Source organism: Anolis sagrei, chromosome 3 (genome assembly GCF_037176765.1).
Source record: "Anolis sagrei isolate rAnoSag1 chromosome 3, rAnoSag1.mat, whole genome shotgun sequence".
NCBI lineage: Eukaryota > Metazoa > Chordata > Lepidosauria > Squamata > Dactyloidae > Anolis > Anolis sagrei.
Window position 1 is genome coordinate 200,061,619 of NC_090023.1, and position 22,149 is coordinate 200,083,767.

A 22,149-nucleotide genomic window follows, 5' to 3' on the forward strand; every position below is an offset into this window, starting at 1 on the left:
TTGACACACAGATGGAGCAATGGCTACTTACTTGTAGAAAAGAGTAGGAAATTGTAATACATTTGCAGAAGCCAGGATTCCCAGGACATCTTCTTCATTTACTTCTATTTCGGAGTTGTATAGGTTCCTGAGTGCTATAGCAAAGGCTTCACATATGACAAAATAAATTCATGCATATGAACAAATAAATATTCAAATGCAGCAAGAGTTAAGCATAAGTTCCAACAGTGTTTTCCTTGTCCTTTTATCTACAAAGAAATTAATCTAAGTCTGCTTTTACATTTGCTGGTGTCACACCACCATCAACAACTACTTATTCTGTGTAATAGAAAATGCTAACTTAATACCAAGTCAGTTTTCTGTCGGAAGATCTGACATATCCTATTCTGAACTTTAAATTACTTGAAGATTTGGTCTGATGGCACAAACATTACCATCTCTTTCGAGATACAGAATACATTATTATTATTATTATTATTATTATTATTATTATTATTATTATTATTTCTTACCCACCTTTCTCCGTGGCTCGAGGCGGGTTACATCATCACAAAAACAATTATCTAAACAATTATCTAAACAGTGACTGTAGAAAAAGGAGGAGTCCAACAAGAATGCTCTATACAGGCAAATTGAATAGACCAACTAACGCAGGCCTCTGGGGGGATTTTAAGCTCCATCCAAAACTAATACAAAGGAAGTTATTTTCACTATTGGGAAAAATCTATGAACAGGGGGAACTGAAGCAGAGGAGAGGAAAAGGCAGAGCCAATACTTCATAGTGGCTGATGAAAAGATCCTCTGGGTGGTGGTCACCAGTCAGGCTCAGGCAGACTGGAGCAGATGCCTGACAGAGGAACTAAGTGTGTGTGTGTGGGGGGGGGGGGATTGTACTCTCCTGCAGGTAACCTGCACCCAAACTATGTAGGGCTTTAAAGGTCAAAACCAACACTTTGTACTTTGCCTGGAAACTAATTGGCAGACAGTGGAGTTACTTTAGGACAGGTGTAATATGTTCACTCCTGGATGTTCCTATAACCAAACTGGCTGTCGTATTTTGAATAAACAGGAGTTTCTGAACTTGGTACAAAGATAGCCCAATGTAAAGCTCATTGAAGAAGTCCATCCTTGAGGTTATCAGTGGATGCACTACCATCTTTAGGTCCTCCAAATCTAGGAAGAGGTGCTGTGGTTTGTTGGAAGTCACCCAGAAGCAAAAGCCCAGGTGACTCCAACGACACCTCTGAGACCAGTTGCATGAGCTCGACTAGGGAGCCTTTTCACACCTATGAGTTTCATATCTATGGGCCAATATCATGTATCCACTTCTGACAAAATATTTCACCTCTCAGCTTTTTCTAGGTCATCCAGATTGACTCTGTGGTATTCTTGGACCAAAAGTCCTTTATTTCAATACAGGTTGCTATTATCTGCAGTTTTACGTATCCACGCAAAGTCCCAGAATGTACCTCCCATGAATACTTTTTTACTTTAACAGCTTTAACTTTTGTAAGATACCTTTGAGTCCCAAGGCTGTTGTTCCAGGATTAGAACAACAACAACAACAACAACAACAACAACAACAACAACAACAACCACATATCAAGAAAAATCACATTATATAATAAGCCACATATAATTTAAGATACTTTTTAAAACTCAAAAGTAGGTACATATGGACCTGACTGGAACCAGCACAAATGCGTTCTGTCTCTCTCTCTCTTACACACACACATTCATACGTACACACTCCTGTTATTCAGGGGTTTGCAAAGAAAAAAACTTAATTAGGACAATTAATGGGATCCATTCATTTTAAAACAAGTAGAGAATATCCAGTGATTTATCTAGAATGGTACAATTAATGTAGTTTGACACGTCTCAATGCTATGGTATAATGGGAGTTGTTGCTTTACAAGATATTTAGCTTTCCATGGAAAAGAGTGCTGGTGTCTCACCAAACTACAAATACTGTAACAGGATTCCATAGCACTGAGCCAGTGCAGTTAGTGATGTGATGTCAAACCTGTATCAGTTACGGGAATATCATAATATTCCATTATGTGACTGAACTCTAAGATATCAGGTTCAGGAGTATGACCAGTGTTCAGAGATTATGGGGGTTGTAGTCCACAATGTTTTAAAAAAACTGTCATACTGTTATGTTTCCCCATCCTGTTTTATAGGGAAAGACCGTGTAGGTATCTTCGTGAAGAATATATAATGACCAAAGAATCTATAATTTCCCAAGTTAACTCAAATTGTGCCTCCAATCCTTAACACCTTCCAAAACAAGCAGCCAATATAAGGTGCTGTGAATTAATATTTAGGCTTGTAGATATCGCCAGACAAAATAACGATATTACCAAATCGAGTGACATCTGGATCATTGATCTCCAAGGCAATTGTGACTTTGGTCATTCTTTTCTGCGGTTGGGAGATTTCTGCATGTTTCCGAGCAGATAGTAGATACTGTTTATAGTAGCACTTGAATTCTGCCAAAAACATTGTGAACACAGGAATATTGGTATAGAACCTGAAGAGCACTGACTGAAGAGACAATAATATACTGAACTAAATGGGGACTGAGTAACAAAACTTGATCAGGTCCAGCAGCTAGTATAATGGCAACAGAGAATTATTCAGTCTGAATTGTTAGCTGAATGTAGATTAATAGTACTTAATTACTCATAAACACAGGGGAAAAATAGGGCAAAAGTATGATAACTGGGACCCTATGCTAGTTGCACAATGTGGGTCTGAATTAATGAGGGGAAGACGTGCGCAAGACAATGCTGCGAGTCATAGACGCAGCTGCAGTAGGATAGCAGTGAAGTAATTTAGCTCACGTTCGACAGGATAAGACGCAAGTAATCTAACAGTTATTTAGTGTGAAAAGACTGAAGTAATGTAACAGTTATTTAATGTGAAATGATAAACCACGGCTTATGAAGACCTTTAATGGGATAGAAATGAGCAATCTGTGTCAAAAGATTATTAAATGCTTCCATGTTTTTGCCAAACCCTCCCTTCCAATGCAACTACCTATTTGAATGTGCTTGCATAGGATATCCGGATAGGCTACATCAGCATGCTCCACTGTTTCCTGTCCCCCTTTCTGGTGAACTATGTTGCCATGACTCTCTCGCACCTGCGTCTCTCATTCGCTGCTCTGTGTCGCACACGTCTTCCCCTCATTAATTCAGAACCGCGTTGCACAACTAACGTAGCATAGGGTCCCAGCTATCATACTTTTGCAAAAAATAGATTATCATTATGTGCTTTCCAGTTGACTCTGATATGGCAGGCCCACTAAACAGTTAGACGCTGCAAATGTTTAAAGCACAACAAAAAGTAAACAATTAAAAAGAAAGGAAACTATAACATGACAATCTAATATTGTTAAAAAAAGATTTAAAAAGAAAGCACAGAGAATGATACATTTATATTCTGCTCAATCTGGGAATTAAAAATTATCCCAGAGTGCACCTACTCTGTAAAATTAATGTGGTTTAACACTTGAACTGCCATGGCTCAGTGCTACAGAAGAATCATGGGATTTGTAGCATTACAAAGCCTTTAGGCTTCTCTACCAAAAACTGCTAATGCCTCATCAAACTATAGTTCCCAGGATTACATAGCCTTGATCCATAGCAGTTAAAGTAGTGTCAAACTGCATTAAATGTATAGTGTACTCAACGGTGGGAATAGAACATTGCAGCTGGTGCTGAAAATTGTCAGAAAATTGTCAGAAAATAACCCATGACCACAGAAACATCCTTTGAATATTTAAAATCAAGAATCATACATTTGTTCCACCAATCTGGACAAGCCCTTAAATATAAGGACAAAAGTATGATAGCTGGGATCCAATGCTGGTTGCGCGACCCAGGTCAGAATTATAGAAGCAAAGACATGGGCAATACGGCGGATTTATTCTCAGCTTTTAGTAACTGCCATTTTTTAACCATTCTTCACTTTCACTCAAACTTAACTGAATTACATGTGGATGAAGTGTGCTATAACTCAACGCTATCTCGTGCACGTCTTCACTTCTCTAATTCTGACCCGCATTGCGCAACCAGCATTGGGTCCCAGCTATCATACTTTTGCCAATACAAGCAATATATAAACACAAATATATACATGTTGGAATTACTTCTAATGCAGTACCTTTGTTGACTTTGGAACTACTGTCTGTAGTATCTAAATCAGTATTCTTTACAGCTACAGCAAGTAGCTGCGAGAGGACCTGGGATTTAAAGAAGTACATGCGATGAAGTTCCCATTCAAAGTCCAAGCACTCCAATATGACATCTAAGGAGATAAAAAAGAAAAAAATGGCAGTTGAGAGTACTACCAAGAGGTGATAGGCTAGTTACAACAGCCAGCAGACACCAAGTTAAGTGGCGTCACTAAAGGGACACAGAGAGTGTGGACCCCACCATGTGACACCATCAAAAGGGGTGATACCAAGTGACTATCTACAAAAAAATTGTGCAGTTTTTCTCCAGAAGGCACTTTTCTATTTAAAAAAAAATCACTATAGTTAATTATAAACACAAAACCAGTGTACACTGTCACAATACTTAGTAAACTCAGTGTTTGTTGTTGTTGTTAATTTGTTCAGTCATTTCCGACTCTTTGTGACTTCATGGACCAGCCCACGCCAGAGCTCCCTGTCAGCTGTTGCCACCCCCAGCTCCTTTAGGTCAAGCCAGTCACTTCAAGGATAACATCCATTCATCTTGCCCTCTTCCTTTTTCTTTCCATTTTCCCCAGCATCACTATCTTTAAATTTAAACTCAGCATACACCATCACTATACTTACAAGGCTAAAATTCTATCCTATTTTTTTAACCCTTTCCCTGAAACTCACTGGGTGACTTTGGAAAGTCACAATCTTTCTGTCCCAAAGAAAGCAAAGGTAAATTTCTTCTCACAATTGATTTGGAAATGATATAAAGACACACAACAAGAAAAAAATTGACATGTACTTTGGTTAGAGCTGTCATTATTACTTAATTGCAGTGACATTTTAAGCATGTACTATTGTTTACATTGCTACTGGCTTTTATAGTCCCTAATTTTGTCAAATATTCTGGTCTTTTAGCTCGAGTATCGTGGTATGATCCAGTATGAGAGGAGTTCCATGGGACACCAACCCTAGATACGTCACTGTAAGCATTTAAAGTAGTACTACTCACCTGGTTCCATGCCCTCAGTGATCTTCTGTGTAAAAGAAAAAAGCATCTCATGTGGGTCTCCTTGGGGCAAAATCCTCAATGAAGAAAAAGGAAGAAGGAAAAGAGATTTACATACTTCTAGAATGTTTCTAATGTTATGCACATTAAAGGATTTAGTCTGTGGCTGCAAAATGAGTACACACTCTCAGTGAATTTGGATGGAGTAATATTGTAGAAAATTTCATCTTTTTCTTTCCCATCTCTGGATATATGATATATGGTATATTAAAATGTATTTTCCTCTTTTGAATACCAAAAAATAAATGACATTTTAGAAACAAATAACAAGAAAAAATGATTAGAGGGGAAAACTGCAAAAGAAATTAACTTTACAGGTGCACAAAAGATAATGAAAGTACCAATAAATCCAGTTAACTTAGAAATAACTGAGGAAAGCCTCCTTCAAGAAGCAAATGATCACAATGGTACTGCAAAAATCTTTTTTTTTTTGTGATGCTCTTGGTGGTTGTGAAAAAATTTTGCTTATTGAACTTCATTATACATAATTGCTTAGACAGAAATTATGGTAGCAAAATTGTTTAATCAGCTGCAATAAATCACTGCTGACCAAAAGGTGGCAAGTTCGAAGCCCGAGTCGGGGTTGAGTGCCCGAGTGTTGATAGCTGTTTTTTAAAAAGTTGTTAAAAATGCCCAACTCACTGTCGACCTAAGCAGTTCAAAAAGCAGCTGTGAGCTGTGGGTAGAGAAATTAGGGACCGCTTAAAGCGGGGAGGCTACTTTATGACACCATAAAAATGCCCGAGAGCAAGGAGGAAATACTACGATCAAAAAGGCTCGACATCATAGTGGACAAAGCGACAGCTCTCCCTGTGGCCGAATGAAGCAACCTCCGGGATCCGAAGTGGAAGAACTCCTGAATGGCCTCTATCTGTATGTATGTCTTGTATGTCAAAAATGGCATTGAATGTTTACCATGTATTATACATTGTGATCCTCCCTGAGTCCCCTTCGGGTGAGAAGGGTGGAATATAAATACTGTAAATAAATAAATAAATAAATAAATAAATATTATCAAAAGGGTTTCCGTGTGCAAAAGGAGAAGGTCTAAGGCTGGGCAGTTCTCTTTATCGTGTCCACCATATATTTTTCTTCGATGACTCCCATCGGTGGGAATTTTATAGCTTGTGTGTTTCAGAGTATGGCTGCCTTAGAAATGAACATTTAGTGAGAACTGCAAGGGGGAAAACAAGAAGCCATCATTGCTCAAATAAAAGTTGGAATCCTAACTGCTTCCTGATCAAAGAATAAACAGTTTTTAGGATCCTTTGAATTTTTGAAAACTAACAATGTTTTTGTAGAGAGGGAGAACTTAACATACTAAGTTTATATTTTTTCTTATGTTGAAAGTACCACCAATACCTGCCAATCTATGCACAGCAAAGTACTTAAAATTGGAGCTATTAATTATTTGGCTCCGAGTCTGTTGGCACTTCCATGAAAACAAATAGACCTTTTCAATATTTAATGAAATCAGGTATGAGGGGAAAATTCTTTTACAATGCATTATTTTACACAAAATAATATAAGATAGATATCTTTCTTCAAATCAGCCAACAGTTCACAGTGGCTTGGAAAATAATCTTCTTGGGCAATATTGGAAATTCACAAAATAACAAATAGGATAAATAATTCCAATATCATTCAAACATGTTGAATACCTCTTGAATGAAAGAGTGCTTGTTAACAGCTTTGTTACAAACAAGTGTCCATGAAACATGCTTAATATAATAAAAAGAAGTATAATGTGTAAAGAGAATTTTGTTATACATCCTCTATCCTGGCTTTTTAGTATGAGCAACATGAGGACCATGAATATCTTTTCAGGATACGAGTGGTAAAGTGATAGTTTTTGTAGTTCATAGACTCAATTGGGAACAGATTGCCTTTGAGAGCAAATGAAACACTCAATAGAAGACCTCCATGGATTAAAACAGCTGTATGCAATTTGCCACCACTTCCAAACTTTAAAAGCCCTCGAAGAAATCAGGTTCAGGTTTCTGCAAAGCAGCTCTTCTCTTCACCAACAGTCCACTAGGTGGAGAAGAAGAAGAGGAACAAAAAGGGAGGGAGAGAGAAGGGAATGACAGAAACAGATGGGTGGATTCTCCACAGCTTGTCTCTGGATATAGTAACTTCATCCTTATGTACTACCCACATATGTTTCCCCACAAATTATTCTCCGTGGGTTGTAATCTTCAGTAGTGGAAAGTTTGCTGGCCCTCTGGTTTACAAGATGGAGAAGCCAGAACCAAATTATTGACCTGAGCTATTGATCTGGGCTAACCATAACCTCATTCTCCACTCTTGCACTTTACTATTGTCCCTGCCCTTGAGCTGTACTGTATTAATCTGAGGAATTAAAGTCCTCTCAGCCTTAATTTATTATCTACCTCTCACATTTTACCATCAGCCCTTGTTCAGGCAGTTGTATTGCACAAGCCTTCCTTCAGCCCTTTATTCAGGAACATCCATTATGCTCATATACTGGTTGCTGTATGATTATGTTTCTCATTGTTTTATGATGTTGCGTATGTATTTTATTGTGTACTAGCCATCCCCTGCCACGCATTGCTGTGGCCCAGTCTAGTGATCTGGAAAATAAAGTAATGAGAAAGTGCTTCTAATATATGTAATGTCTTGATGCTTGTGGGTAAACAGTATTTCTTGTTGTTTCTTTCTCAGTGTTGATGTGGAGATTGTCTGGTTTGCCTACTCTGGAACATGCAACATGTAATTGTCTTTCTTTAGGGGTCCCTTTAAAATTTATGATACTATATCTGTGTGTGCGCATCATATCTATCTATATCTATGGCTGGATGGCTCTTTGTCAGGAGGGCTTTAATTACGTCGTCTTGTCCTGGTAAAGGGAGTTGGACTGGATGGCCTTAAATATTTTCTACTGGTCATGGGGGTTCTGTGTGGAAAGTTTTCCCCAATTGTGTCATTGGTGGGCTTCAGAACGCTCTTTGATTGTAGCTGAACTATAAATCCCAGTAACTACAACTTCCAAATGTCAAGGTCTATTTCCCCAAAACTCCATCTGTGATCATATTTGGACATATGGGATATTCGTGCCAAGTTTGGTCCAGATCCATCATTGTTTGATTCCATAGTGCTCTCTGGATGTAGGTGAACCACAACTCCCAAACTCAAGGTCAATGCCCACCAAACCCTTCTAGTGTTTTCTGTTGGTCATGGGAGTCCTATATGCCATGTTTGGTTCAATTCCATCATTGGTGGTGTTCAGAATGATTTTTTATTGTACGTGAACTATAAATTCCAGAAACTACAACTCCCAAATGACAAAATCAATTTTTTTGAGTGATGGTCACTCCTTGGGTTAGTAGGTGTCTTGTGGCCAAATTTGGCAGCAATTCTTCCAGTAGTTGTTGAGTTATGTTAACCCCACAAATGAACATTACATTTTTATTTATATAAATATTTTAACTCTGTTTGACTGAACTTGTTCCCCATGTAAACCACCCCGAGTCCCTTCAGGGAGATGGTGTCGGGATACAAAAATAGAGTTATTATTATTTGGAGTTCAAAAAGTCCTTAGATATTTTAAATTGTTCAATAGAGAAACTGGCTGAGATCCTGCATCAGAGGCTGCAACAATATTACAATGTATCGGCATCAATAATAATAATAATAATAATAATAATAATAATAACAACTTTATTTATATATCCTGCCACCATCTCCAAAAGGGACTCAGGGTGGCTTACAAGGGGACAAGCCTAAAAATACAGATTAAAACATCTATATAAATAAAAATGTAATGTTCGTTTGTGGGATTAACAGAGCTCAAAAACCAGTGGGCCAATTGACACCAAATTTGGACAGCATACAACTAACAACCCAATGTATGTCCTTCACTCAAAATTTTTGATTTTTTTCATTTGGGAGTTGTAGTTGCTGGGATTTATAGTTCACCTACAATCAAAGAGCATTCTGAACCCCACCAATGATGGAATTGAACCAAATTTGGCACACTTGGTCTCCCATGACCAACTAACTTGGTCTCCCATGGCCAGCAGAAAATACTGGAAGGGTTTGGTGGGCAGTGTCCTTTGGTTTTGGAGCTGTAGTTCACCTACATTCAGAGAGCACTGTGGACTCAAACAATGATGGATCGGGACCAAACTCTACACAAATACTCAATATGCCCAAATGTGAACACTGGTGGAGTTTGGGGAAAAGAGAATCTTGACATTTGGGAGTTGTAGTTGCTGGGATTTGTAGTTCACCTACAATCACAGAGGGCCAAACCTCCCACACAGAACCCCTATGACCACCAGAGTGGGCCACACCAACGCGTGGCAAGGGACAGCTAGTACAAAATAAAATGAAACAAATTAAAATCACAACAACATCAGAAAAACAATTGCAATCACAAGTGCACATTTTAAAAACAGTATAATGGCTGAAAGATCAGGTGACTTGATACACAACCTTTCTAGTGAATTGCAATGATGCACATTCAAGACATCGCATGTAGTTTTGCACTGTGGAATGGACATAGCACTATGGTGCCCATTTCACAAGGCTCTTCGGGTTATAAAGTCAAGTGTGCAACTGGACCCACTGTGCAATGGGCAAATTCGTGGCTGTAATAGTATCATGGCCCCGAAAATGTAGCTATGCTTCGGCTTCCTTCTTTAAAAAGGAGACATTGTGCATTGTTGCTGTTCTAGTGAGTTTATGAAGGAAAAGGTGAGGGGTGGTGGGGTGCTGGAGACGGAGATGCTGCTTTAGCTGTAGCGCCACATAGGTCCCACTGAAATGAATGAACGCCAACTTCAAATTACTTCCTCTGGTTCCAATCCATAAAAAAAGCAAACAAATAAAGTAAAAAAAGTAAAACTCCAACAACAACAAAGGTATACTTTCAGGCCAGAATTATCCATAAGTTTGGATTCTATTTTCCTAATACAAGATATAAACAGCCTTATATATTTGGAGGGATCTCATATGGGATTATTAATACAGTAAGCTCCCATGGAGATTGCTGGATGCTGGATAAATGTCGTTTCTGGTTGCTTGAGATTTACTACTAAAATAGGCCTAAGTAATACTATACCCCACACAAAACCTCTCATAAACTCTATATTGACTTGATATTAATATTGAAATAAAGTAATGAAAAACAAATAGAGACAAAGTCAAACTAAGCATAATGTAACAAAATTTCATTATATTATAAAAACTGCTTTTCAGAATTTAAAGGATTACAATGTGTAATTATTTTTGCTAGTTGCCTGAGAGTTCTGATTGCTTGAGTTCTAGTTAACTGAGAGACTAGTATACCTTCACATACTATCAGACCAATATTGACAGAAATAAAAGAAACATGTCCTTCAGCCACTTGAATCTGATTTGTTTTCTTTGTTGTAAACAACTAAGCCTAACAGCTAACACTGTAAGAAACACTTCCATAGTAAAATAACTTGCACATTTTGAACAGGCATCCACTGATTTACCTGGGTTTGGGTATATGCTTTGATTGTACTATTTTCGAGGTATGTGAGCTAGACCTTTTCCGAAACTGCATCCCCGCCTTCAAGGCCTCGCCTTCAGACAGGGAAAGGGGTGTGTCAACTGCAAATAAAAAATAAACAAAGATATGTAATATATCAGGATAAGGAAGCGTTTTGTTGATGTTCCAAAGGTGACATTGATTTAGGGCAAGTAAGTCACTTGTGGTGCATGGAGATCTGGTCAAAAAGGGACATTGCTGGGATCCAGCAGTTGCCAATATGCCTGCTCTGTATTGTTAAAGTTGTGAAAGTCGTCTTTAGGCTACTTACAAAGATAGTCTAAATATTTCACCTAGTAATAATCATCAGTGGTGAAGACACTTGTAAACTGCACAAAAAAATTGTGAGCCACTTTTGCCCAACATTGATCTATTGTTAATGCAAAACTATCATATAGATCGGAATGAAAGGATGGAGGTGTAGGACATGATCTATGGAACAACAAACGTTTTTCTTTTTTCTGATACTGAAGTTAGTGTTCTGGGTTTCCAGCCAAATTCCTCCAGGCATACTGGTGTTCTCCAGCAAACCAGTTTTGAATTTTTCAATGTAATAATCATATTATTATTAATAATTTTCTTACCCACCTCTCTTCACAGCTCAAGGTGGGGCACAACATAGTTAAAAACAACATCATCATACAACATCCAGTAAAATATATGACTTTAAAATTAAGAGTTAAAGCAGACTGGATAGCCCTGTCGGAAGAGATAGATGCTGTGCTGTGTCTTAAACTCTGACAGCTGATTTAGCTATTGAAGCTCGTCTGTCAGGTCATTTCACAGTTGTGAGGCGGCTGATGAAAAGGTCTTCTGGATGACTGTCACTAGTTGGGTTCTGGCTGGTTGGAGTGGCTGGCCCAGAGGAACTCAGTGTCCCAAAGGGTGGATTGTGTAGGAGAAGGCGATCCTGTTGGTAACTTGGACCCAAACTATGTAGGGCTTTAAAGGTCAAAACCAAGACTTTGTACTTTGCCTGGAAACTAATTGGCAACCAGTTAAGTAATTTAATATGAGTAGAATATGCACACCCCTAGATGTCCCTGTAACTAGTATGGCTACTTGTGTTTTAAACTGCTTAGAGTTTCCAAACTAGGTACAGAGATAGCTTAATGTAATGTGCATTGCAGAAGTCCAACTTTGAGGTCACCTGGGCATGCACTACCATCTTTAGGTCCTCCAGTTCTAGGAAGGGGCCCAACTGGCGTATTAGCCAAAGCTGGTAGTAAGCACTCCTGACGGTTGCATCTACCTGTGCTGACATTCAAAGAGACAGATCCAGAAGCACTCCCAGTCTGTAGACACAGTCTTTCAGGGGGAGTGTAACCCCAGCCAGAACAGGTTGACATATCTCCACGCACAGGTTAGTGTTCATAACAGCAAGCACCTCTGTCTTGTCTGGATTCTGTTTTAATTTGTTTTACTTCATCCAGGTGCATTACCTTCTCCAGGCATACATTCAGAGGAGACATGCTATCTATTGCTAAAACGATTTATGAAGGTATGGAGAAGTAAATGTATGTGTCATCAGCATACTGATAATATGTTGGTGACACTCAGATGATGTCTCCCTGAGATTTTATGTAAATGTTAAAAAGTACATACCAACTTATTTTTGAGGAGCAGCTATTCCCAAGCACCACCATCTGGAGCCTGTCAGAAAGGTACAACCAGAACCACTGCAATATAATGCCTCTGATTCTCAGCTTCCACCCTCCCAGAAGGATACCATGGTTGATGGTATTGAAATCTTCTGATAGATCTAAAAGCACCAAGAGGGACACACTCCCCCTATCAGTGTTAAGACGGAGATCATTCACCAAGGTGAACATAGCAATCTCAACTCTATCCTGCCGATTTGAAATGGATCAAGAAAATGTGTGACATCCAAGACTACCTGGAGTTGGAGGGCAACAATATCTACTCCAGAGCTCCCTTGCCTTTGGCTGCCTCACTTTTTGATGCACTCTTTTAACTCTTAGAGATTTCAGACATATTTCCATCAATATGATGAGAAACTCACTCTTTCATCAGTTCTTCTTGCCTATGAGGTTGGCTTGGGACTGCTTCTGCACACCTTAACAATATATTGTGGTGTTTTAGTTTTGTTTTTCAGCAGCTAAAATGCATTTGCAAGTTATAAATCCTGGGTTCCGCTTTTCAATCAATTCCACTTTTTGACACTGCTGCCATTCCTAACCTGTCAGGTAAGGAGGGCTTCCTGTATCACACTTGGCTAGATCAATCTCACAGTTTTGATTATAGAAGCAGGTCTATGTGAGGTATTAGCTCAATTGCATGACCCTTCTGTGGGCAGCAGTGCAAACATTTTGAATGTTACCATAGAACTCAAAGGCTTACCCAGTCACATAATAGAAACTTATAGAAAACTCTATTATGAAAAGGAAAAAAAGTAGTCATTATTTTCGGTCCCCATCCTACCTGTCATCATTCTCATCAGTGTCTCATTGAGGCCCACTTGGGCAGCCTTAGTAGCTTGTGCAATTCCAAGTAGGTCACATGTTGGACTAAGGTGAATTTGCCAACGATTGGTGTGTCCAGTTTGGTTGCGGAAAAAACGTGGTTTCAAGGGAGGTGCAATCTGAAAAAAAACACATGATTCCCCCCAAAAAGGTATTTTGTGAGTACTGAAGCAATCTATTTTACCCAAGGCAGGAGAAAAGAGTCCAGGTTACACTGACAACTCACTACTAAATACCAGTTGTTGATGGACTACAGTGAGAAGGATTGTTGTCTCCAGGCTTTGTACGTTAATTTTTGGATATGGTGGTTGGTGTTTCCAGGAATTGTTCTTAAAACATGTGACAGAGAGAGGAGGTGTTTTGTTGATTATTTCCTATTTTATTGCACTGATACAGGGCTGCTTCGTGTGTGGTTTGTTTGTTCTTTCTTGAAATCTATGGTTTATCTGTGACATGTTTTCTCTGTGTGTTTCTCTGTATGTGCATGCACATTTTACCTGGGATGAGAAGTATTTTATTTCCTTTTAGTGTGGGTGGGTGGTGTGAATAAATGTGCATTTTACCTGTAACAGTGTTTATCTCTGGACATAATTAGTTTGTTATGAAGTGATGTACATTATGGATCTAACTTCATCTCTGCTTGGCCAAGGTATATGTCATTGAACTTAATCTGCTTGACCTCTGAAAAATGTAAGTTTTTTTCATGTAATTTTTATTGCAAATATATGAGGAATGGGGAGGAGTACAAGAGTGGATACAGGACGGGGGCATTTTATCATATTATATTTTCATCTTCTTCCATTGCAGTCTAATACTAAAAAGGTTTCTATGATGTTAAAAAAGAGAGAAATAAAAAATAACATTTCTTCTAAAACCGAATAATAGAAAAGTGGTTATTCAGTGTTTTGAAACAAATGAGACTGAAAACTTGAGAAAGGGAAAACAGAAAGCCCTAACTAACACTTCTTGCCTTGTCTCTGTTGTCCTCTTCATAATAAAAAAAAACTACTCTTTTTGACATAAAACTTATCTTCGGTAGATTAACTTTCCAGGATCCTTTGGATACCATCAGGGATCCTGTTATTCTTGTCACTGACTGCTCTATTTTTAGTTTTCTTGTTATTTCTACATTCCTGTATTACTAATTTTCCCTTGGTGCTATAGAAAACCCAATATTTTCATTTTCTTTTCTCCTTTTATATAGCCAATAAAAGGCTGCCATTCTTGTACAAATTTGAAAGGATCTGGAGATTGTATAAGCCTACTGAATTTGTCAATCTCTAATTATTACAGTATTCAACTACTTCAAATTTTGGCGGGTTTGGTGATTGTCTAAACCTGATCAATTTGTCAATTTCTGCCAGGTCCATCATTTTTGTAATCCATAAATCTTGAGTGGGAATTTCTTTTTGTTTCCGGTACTCGCAAATAATAAAAAGCTCTTCTCCTCTTGTTTGGTAAATTAAGTCCATTTATATTTTTTTAAAGTATCTTTAGGTTCCTTGTTCTTGAAATATTAGATGGTCATCCAATTCTTCATCATGTGGAGTGGCCTGTTGCTGTTGTTGAACATTTTCCTTATCCAGGATCTATTGAGGTTGCTATCTTTTCTTGCCTTCTTGGATGTTCTTTTTCTCCGTGGTCTTCTATTTTAAAACTTGCTCTCATACTTCCTTTCTTGTAAACAACACAACCACATCTTTTGGAAGTTTATTCCTTATTACATGTTGGAATTGGACCCTAAAAGTCCTGTCAATTTGAGTCTCAACCACTTGCTCTGGTTTACCACAGATTCCAGCCACTACTTCCAGAAATTGTGGCTGTTATCTGTACTTCCTGCACCGGGACTTTGGCGCAGCTAGCTGGGTGTCAGCTGCATTAAGATCACTACTGACCGATAGGTCATGAGTTCAAAGCCAGCCCGGGTCGGAGTGAGCTTCTGACCAATTTTGTGTAGCTTGTTGTCGACCTTTGTGACCCGAAAGACAGTTGCATCTGTCAAGTAGGAAATTTAGGTACCACCTATATGTGGGGAAGTTAATTTAACAAATTTACGAGGCAATAAAAAAATCTCCAGCAAAGCATGCGGGGAATGCGGAAAGTACTTCATCAGTGTTGCAGATGGACGGTGAAGCGACAGCTCTCCTGGTGGCCAGGAAAGTTGGAATGTAAAGTAGCCTCTGACTGTCTGTCTATATGTGTTGTGTGTCTATGGAATTGAATGTTTGCCATGTATGTGTACATTGTAATCTGCCCTGAGTCCCCTGCAGGGTGAGAAGGGCAGAATATAAATACTGTAAATAAATAAATAAATAAATAAATAAAATTTTGATATTCCTCTCAACCTCTCTTTGTGCATACTCTAAGCTTTGAAGTTGGATTGACTCTCTGTGGAGAGAGTCTCTTCAATTATTTTTATTTTCTGTTTTTGCTGTTTCTACTGCTTCAAAATACCACTCATTGTGTTTGCCATCTGTGGAATATCTTTCTTCATCTCTTGTTGCCCTTTCTGTAGATAATCTTCAGGCTGTGCAATTCTCCTATCAATCCTGGCTTTTTATTTCATCTGTAATGGTTCTTAACTGGGTCAATGGTTCTTAACTTTGGATGCTCTTCTTGTGGAAAAGGCTCTTTCTTGAAAGTTTCTTACTGGGTTTTCTGATCTTTGAATTTTGGTCTTGTTGACTTTGCACTCATGTATGTAATCAAGCTATCTTTCTTTTTAAAACCAGACATCTAACTTTTGAAGATTTATTGAAGATCCTCTTTTGGTCACTTTCACTTTTGCTTACAGCTCTTTTAGTTGTTTCCATATTTTCTATATTTCAAGCTGTATTTCAAACTCTATGGTTTTATTTTTTATGGTTCATCTCTACGATTACTCTTTATGGTCACTTCTTGTCTTATTTGCTGTTTTGACTCAGTCAAGAGGCTCCATGTGGTCCCAGGATGTTAAGGCTATTGAGTTCTTAGGTATGTCAAACTATTTTAATTTCCATGGTTCTTATAGCATAGTCTTAAAAAAATTAATTCACTTTCATCCCTTAGAATTGATCTCACCAGAAAATTCTTGAATAGTTCCATTAATTATATTTTTAGAGTCCTTTAAAAATCGCTACAATTTCCAAAGGAGGAAAAATACAATTTACCTCTCAGAGGTCTATGAAGTTGGTAACTTGCAGCAGATTTAAGGGCATCTTTTAGTTTTTTTTTTCCAGCCTTGTGTAAGTATAGTATTTTAAGGATCTGCTTGCATGGCAACATTGCTGGAGTGTGCAATCTCCCCCGTCCCACCTCCCATTCTCCTGTTTTAGTGGGGAAGGTGAGATCCTTTGAGCTGTGAGGTGTTTGAATCTGTCCTGTTTATTTCTGAAAAAGTATTTCTCAACTCCATACTTGATAAATCCCCAAGGATGTCCCAGTATTCAGCCAGCTCCCTAAGACACTGTTCACAGCTGCATTTTCTTTCCTGGAAGCCAGAAATGTAGATTTGAACAAAAGAGAACAGATTCAAAAGAATGATTGTGTTTTGCAGTCCTCCTCCTTGCATATGGGATCTTAGCCCTTTAAATGTCCCCTGCTAGTCTTCCAGGAAATGAGTGTTTTGTGCCCTCTGTTGTCCCCATTTTCTAAGAATGCCCACTGCACATACACTCAAAATCCAAAACAGGAGTTATAGCAGTAGAAAGGGTTTTCAAATAAATCACATGTCAAAGCTAAAGAAAGAGGTTCTGCTGGTGGCAGTGGGACGTAGAAGAGAAGGAGACCTGTGGGCTGAATTGCCAAGTGTTTTGTATCTGGAGTAGGCAAGAACTCATGAATTTTAAACATTGGCTTCAAGTATGTAGTATAGCTACAATTATCTATGACTTTCCATTAAAGTTGTGTTTCCAGTGCTTTGGTTTTAATGTCTTCAAAATACATTCAAAAGTGGACCTATAGGAAGAGTGCTGCTCAATCTACATTCCCTTTAAATTGCATAAAAGTGCAATGCATTTCTTCAGAATTAAGTTTAAGTGAACTCAATGATGGGATTTTATGGGATTTTAACCATCATAGATTAAATTGCAACCAGTAATTTTTAGAAGACTAGACAGAAGTTTCATTGCGTTCTTATCATCTGAAATGATCACACTTACCTTTGCAATCTCCTTCTCATTTGGTGAAAGACCTCCCAGGGATACAAAGGGAGCTGACAGCATTAAACTAGAGATTTAAAGAGATGCCTTCAATAACACAGCTCAACAAAACAAATTCTTATTGTTTTGACTTTTAGGCCTGTTCCTTGGGGGGGGGGGGGGGGGGTTAACTGCTTGTTCAGACAGTTGCATTGGATAGAATATATCAGTTCTAGTTAATTAGATATGGTTATCATAGTTTTCCGTGGATGGTCAGATGATGTCTGTAGATGCCATATATTCTGAATCTCAGAAGTTAGAGCTGATAGGAGAAAACTGGGTCCATTTTGTAATCAGCAGGAAAAAAACCCAGAAGAGGGCTAACATTTGAAGCAGCAAAATGTGTGTTAGCCAGTGATGATCAATTAATGTACCTCTATTGGAAGAACAAATAAATACATAAATAAATATTCCCTGAATTCAGATACTCCACCTTCCAAAGCAAAATCTAATTCTTTTATGATATGGAAATTATGTCCCCACAAAAGGAGATGGTTTTACTTTGTGTTTTTACACACCAGCCTAAAAAGGTCCAGCCCTGCCTCTGTCTCAAACACGTTTGGCGGGGACGAGGGACAGGGCCTTCTTGGTGGTGCCCCCCCTCCCCGCCAGTGGAATTCACTTCCCGGGGAAATTAGGTTATCATCATCCTTACTCACCTTTAGAAATAAGGTAAAACATGGATGTGGGACCAGGCCTTCGGGCAATTAGGTTAAAAGGACAATTGACAATGTTGACTATGGCTTGGAAGTGGATTATGGATAAGTTAACTGTGTACCCAATCATAGTATATGGCTAGATAAATAGCCACCAGACTGGTAATAGCTCACTGGACTGTAAGTATACTGTTTTAATCTTTATGTCTTAATGTGTATGCTTTTAACTGTTATAATTGCTGTTTTGTATTTTATTATGCGGCATCAAATTATTGGAAGCCACCCTGAGTCCCCCTAGGGGTTGAGAAGGATGGGGTAAAAGTGTTCGAAATAAATAAAAATAAATAAATAAGCTAGCAATGCAAGCTTGAATAAAATCACAGAATCAATGGGAACCTATTAAATCATTATTATATAAATGCCACTGATTCAAGGAGTCTACTCTAATTGAACTAAGAAGTGGATTTAGGTTGATATGTTAAATGTAGCTTGCAGCTGAACATTATTTTCTTTTTCTTTTTTACTCAAAGCAAGCATATGGGGACTACTCTGTTTCAGGTTGCATTTCTCACATGTTAGATTTAAATACCACCCCTGCTAATTTTGTTTTACTCTTTATGAGCCTTCAAGTAATTTCCAATTTAAGTTAGGGGTGGCTGACTTTTAGTATGTACAAGAGACCTGATAGAAATTGCATTGCCTGTGTGTTTGTCAGTTAAAAAGAAAATGATTCTCAGCTATGTGTTAATGTGTAGTTTTTTTTTAACCCGGTGGAGTGCTGCTCAAAGCAGTGGTTAGTGGAACAGTAATGGTTAGTTCTTTGAGCAGTATGGTAATGGTTCATAGGCCACCAATTGCTAGTCCCTAGTGAGTTTCCTAGTAAGAAAGAAGTTGTTTTAGCCAGTAGACTCAAATATGGTAATAATCCTTGGCACAATCGTGGCTGGGAGGGTGAAATGTCTCATCCCCTACATTAAATAGCTTAATGTAGGGAATGATCATATTTTATTGATAATATTTTATTGCTATTCATGTATATACACCAGAAATACTTGAATATAAGCCAACCCGAATGTAAACAGAGGCACCTAAATTTATCACAAAAACTGGGAAAACTTATTGACTCGAGTTATACGCCTAGGGAGAAACAGGCATATATGGAAACTTATTTATTTATTTATTTATTTATTTATTTAATAGTCCGCCTTTCTCGACCCCGAAGTGGACTCAAAGTGGCTTGCCACAGAGGCAAAATTCAATGCCTTAAACAATTCAACAATTAAATAACATTTAATTAAAAATCTAAACAAGGTTAAAAGAAATTTAAACATAAATAATACCACTTACAGCTATAAATTCATGTTATCCACAATCAAGGTCGGGCCATTCCAATTATTGTTACACATAAACCCAAGTCATCTATTTTACTGTACTAGTTGCTGAAGGCTTGGTCACAAAGCCATGTTTTCACTTTTTCTGAAAGTCAGGAGGGAAGGAGGTGATCTAATATCACTGGGGAGGGAAGTCCATAGCCGAGGAGCCACCACTGAAAAGGCCCTGTCTCTCGTTCCACCAACCATGTCTGTGAAGGAGGTGGGACCGAGAGCAGGGCCTCTCCAGATTATCTCAATTTATATTTTGATCTATAGGGATTGCAGGGGCCGGTGAACACTTCCAAGGAACAAAATGCACATATAAAGTTAATACAGTTAGATACACAGAAATTGGACTTGCAAAAGATTTCAGGGGAAATACATATTTAAGATGAATATGCATATAGATATATACAGATAACATGGCTTGCAAAGATTTCAAAGGGGGAGGGGAATCTATATATTATTTACTAGCTTTGAAACATGCAGTTGCCCAAGGATGAACAACATTCTCTTCTCTCTTTTTAAATAATAATAATAGAACTTGCAGATTTGCAAGAGTCTTTATCTTTTTCTTCCCCTCCCACCCATGCAGTCTTTTTCTTCTTGCTGACTTGCAAGGGCTCTCCCCCTCCATTCCCTTTTCAAAACATTCCCTTCTTCTCTCTCCCTCTTAGAAAAGTAAGAGTTTCCAAAAGGGGAAACTCCAGCTTCATAGGAGAAGCAGAGTGAGGGAGGCTTTGGAAAACAAAACACACTGTTAAGGAAGGAGAGAGTAATGCATTATATATTGCAAGCAATAGCTCGGAGCCTTGACCCCATTATGACCCCATTATAAGCCGAGGGAGACTTTTTTAGCTGGAAAAAGGGCTGAAAAACTCGGCTTAGCCTCAAGTATATACGGCATTTTTATTGCTACCTTGTTCACACATACAGTCTGTCTATAAAAATATGTTCCCATGAAGTTCACTCTATGCATCTGAACAAAAGACTGAAGGTAAGTTTACACTGTTTAATTAATGCAGTTTGGCACTGCTATAACAGGCTCTTAATGTTGTGGAACCTTGGGTTTTATAGTTTGGCAAAACACCAGCTTTCTTTGGCATAAAAGGCTATAGACTTTGCAAAAAAACAAAACACCAAGCTCTTATGATTGCATAGCATTGAGCTATGGCTGTTAAATTGGTGACAAACTGCATTACCTCTATAGTACAGATGCAGCTTCAGTGTACTAAAGCTAATCAGCTTCATTCTCTAAGCTACATGATCCCTCTGCAAACTGATTGCTTTTGGAAAACAGGGATAGTAAGTTATTGCTAACTATAAATGAGGCAAATAGGATAATAAAATCCTTATAAGTATTGCTGTAAGGGAGATATAGAGTGTTCCCTTGCTACTTCGCGGTTTGCTTTTTGTGGACTCGCTGTTTTGCGGGTTTTTGCCTTCCAGTTTATGAATGATTGCTGTTGCCCAGAGTAGCATTCTAATCCAACCTCATGGCAACGATGGAGTGTGGAAGTGGGTTTCACCCTCCTTCAGGAGAGAGGCAGCCAATCAAGAGAGATTGCAAAGCAAAGCAGAGATAGCTAGTGCAAAAAAAAAGTGTGCAGTGCCTTTAAATCTGTCCTCGCTTTCTCCTCACGCTTGGAATGCGATATACATATATAGTGTCCCTATTTTGTGGATTTTCACTTTTCACGGGTGGCCCTGGAACGTAACACCCGCGATAAGTGAGGGAACACTATATGCACAGAGAATCCTTTATTTCTTCCCTTCATTTACGATCACAGCTCCTTTCTTAAGGAATTCCTGGCAGCAGCACTGCAGATTCTATAGATCCCTAGAAGTGACTAATGAAGCACCTTTGTTCGCAGAGGTTTCTTTTCATCCCTGTCCCACCCATCTGCCCATTCCAAATTTAGAATAGAAAACATTAGCAACTACTTACAGGCGTGCTGTATTTTCTAAAGCAGGTGTTTCAGTAGGAACAAAAGAAGTGAGTGGAACTAAATCTAGGGATTTCCGGGTTTTGGCATGGAAATGCTTATAACGGGACATGTCGGTGGTGTTCAGAAATGGTACACGGGCTTAAGTCTATATTCTATTGGAGATAAGTAGGGATTGCTGGAGGAAGGCTTACAGGTCCTCCTCTGCTTTTCTCCTAAGGATAAAATATGACTTCAGGCCTCTATATCAGTGAGAAACAGTGATGCGCGCATATGGAGAGGGAACTATGATGTCATTTTTCTTCTATGCCATCACAATACAGCATCTCCAGACTCCAGGATCTCATCCTTTCTTGATCAAATTCAGTAGAAAATATATCTGCACACAATTCTCTTACATAGCCAGATGTGAAAGTATTCCTTTCTATGTAAGCTATTCCTTTTGAAAAATCTATTGCTGAAAAATAATGCAAAACATGTACAAAAACATAATAATAAAAATTGTAGTGTCTATTTGAATACAAAGATCTTTTAAGGTCTTATGCTGATGAATTAGTCACACTTCAGTTTTAATGAGATCAGAAGAGCTCAAAGGAATGCTTCAATGCTTTCAACGGAAGTCCAGGAAAACTGAGTTCAGCAGGGTTTCAGCTATTTTGAGTTAACTGTCATATGGTATAAGCAGATCTACTAAAAATGGAAATCAT

The 22,149-nt window shown here is 38.4% G+C and overlaps 1 protein-coding gene across 1 annotated transcript in view; it reads right to left on the reverse strand.

Moving 5' to 3' along the window:
• The window catches only part of BTBD16 (BTB domain containing 16), a 71,222-nt gene extending 49,391 nt beyond the window's left edge, over window positions 1-21,831 (reverse strand). Inside the window, exons 1-8 of the mRNA XM_067466328.1 lie at window positions 21,445-21,831; window positions 17,429-17,495; window positions 13,249-13,408; window positions 10,751-10,868; window positions 5,208-5,281; window positions 4,174-4,317; window positions 2,367-2,495; window positions 32-146 (exon numbers count right to left, since the gene is read on the reverse strand). Of these exons, the coding sequence (XP_067322429.1) occupies window positions 32-146; window positions 2,367-2,495; window positions 4,174-4,317; window positions 5,208-5,281; window positions 10,751-10,868; window positions 13,249-13,408; window positions 17,429-17,495; window positions 21,445-21,554 (917 nt within the window). The 5' untranslated portion in view covers window positions 21,555-21,831. The remainder of the gene's footprint in view (window positions 1-31; window positions 147-2,366; window positions 2,496-4,173; window positions 4,318-5,207; window positions 5,282-10,750; window positions 10,869-13,248; window positions 13,409-17,428; window positions 17,496-21,444) is intronic.
• Between the last annotated feature and the right edge of the window lie 318 nt (window positions 21,832-22,149).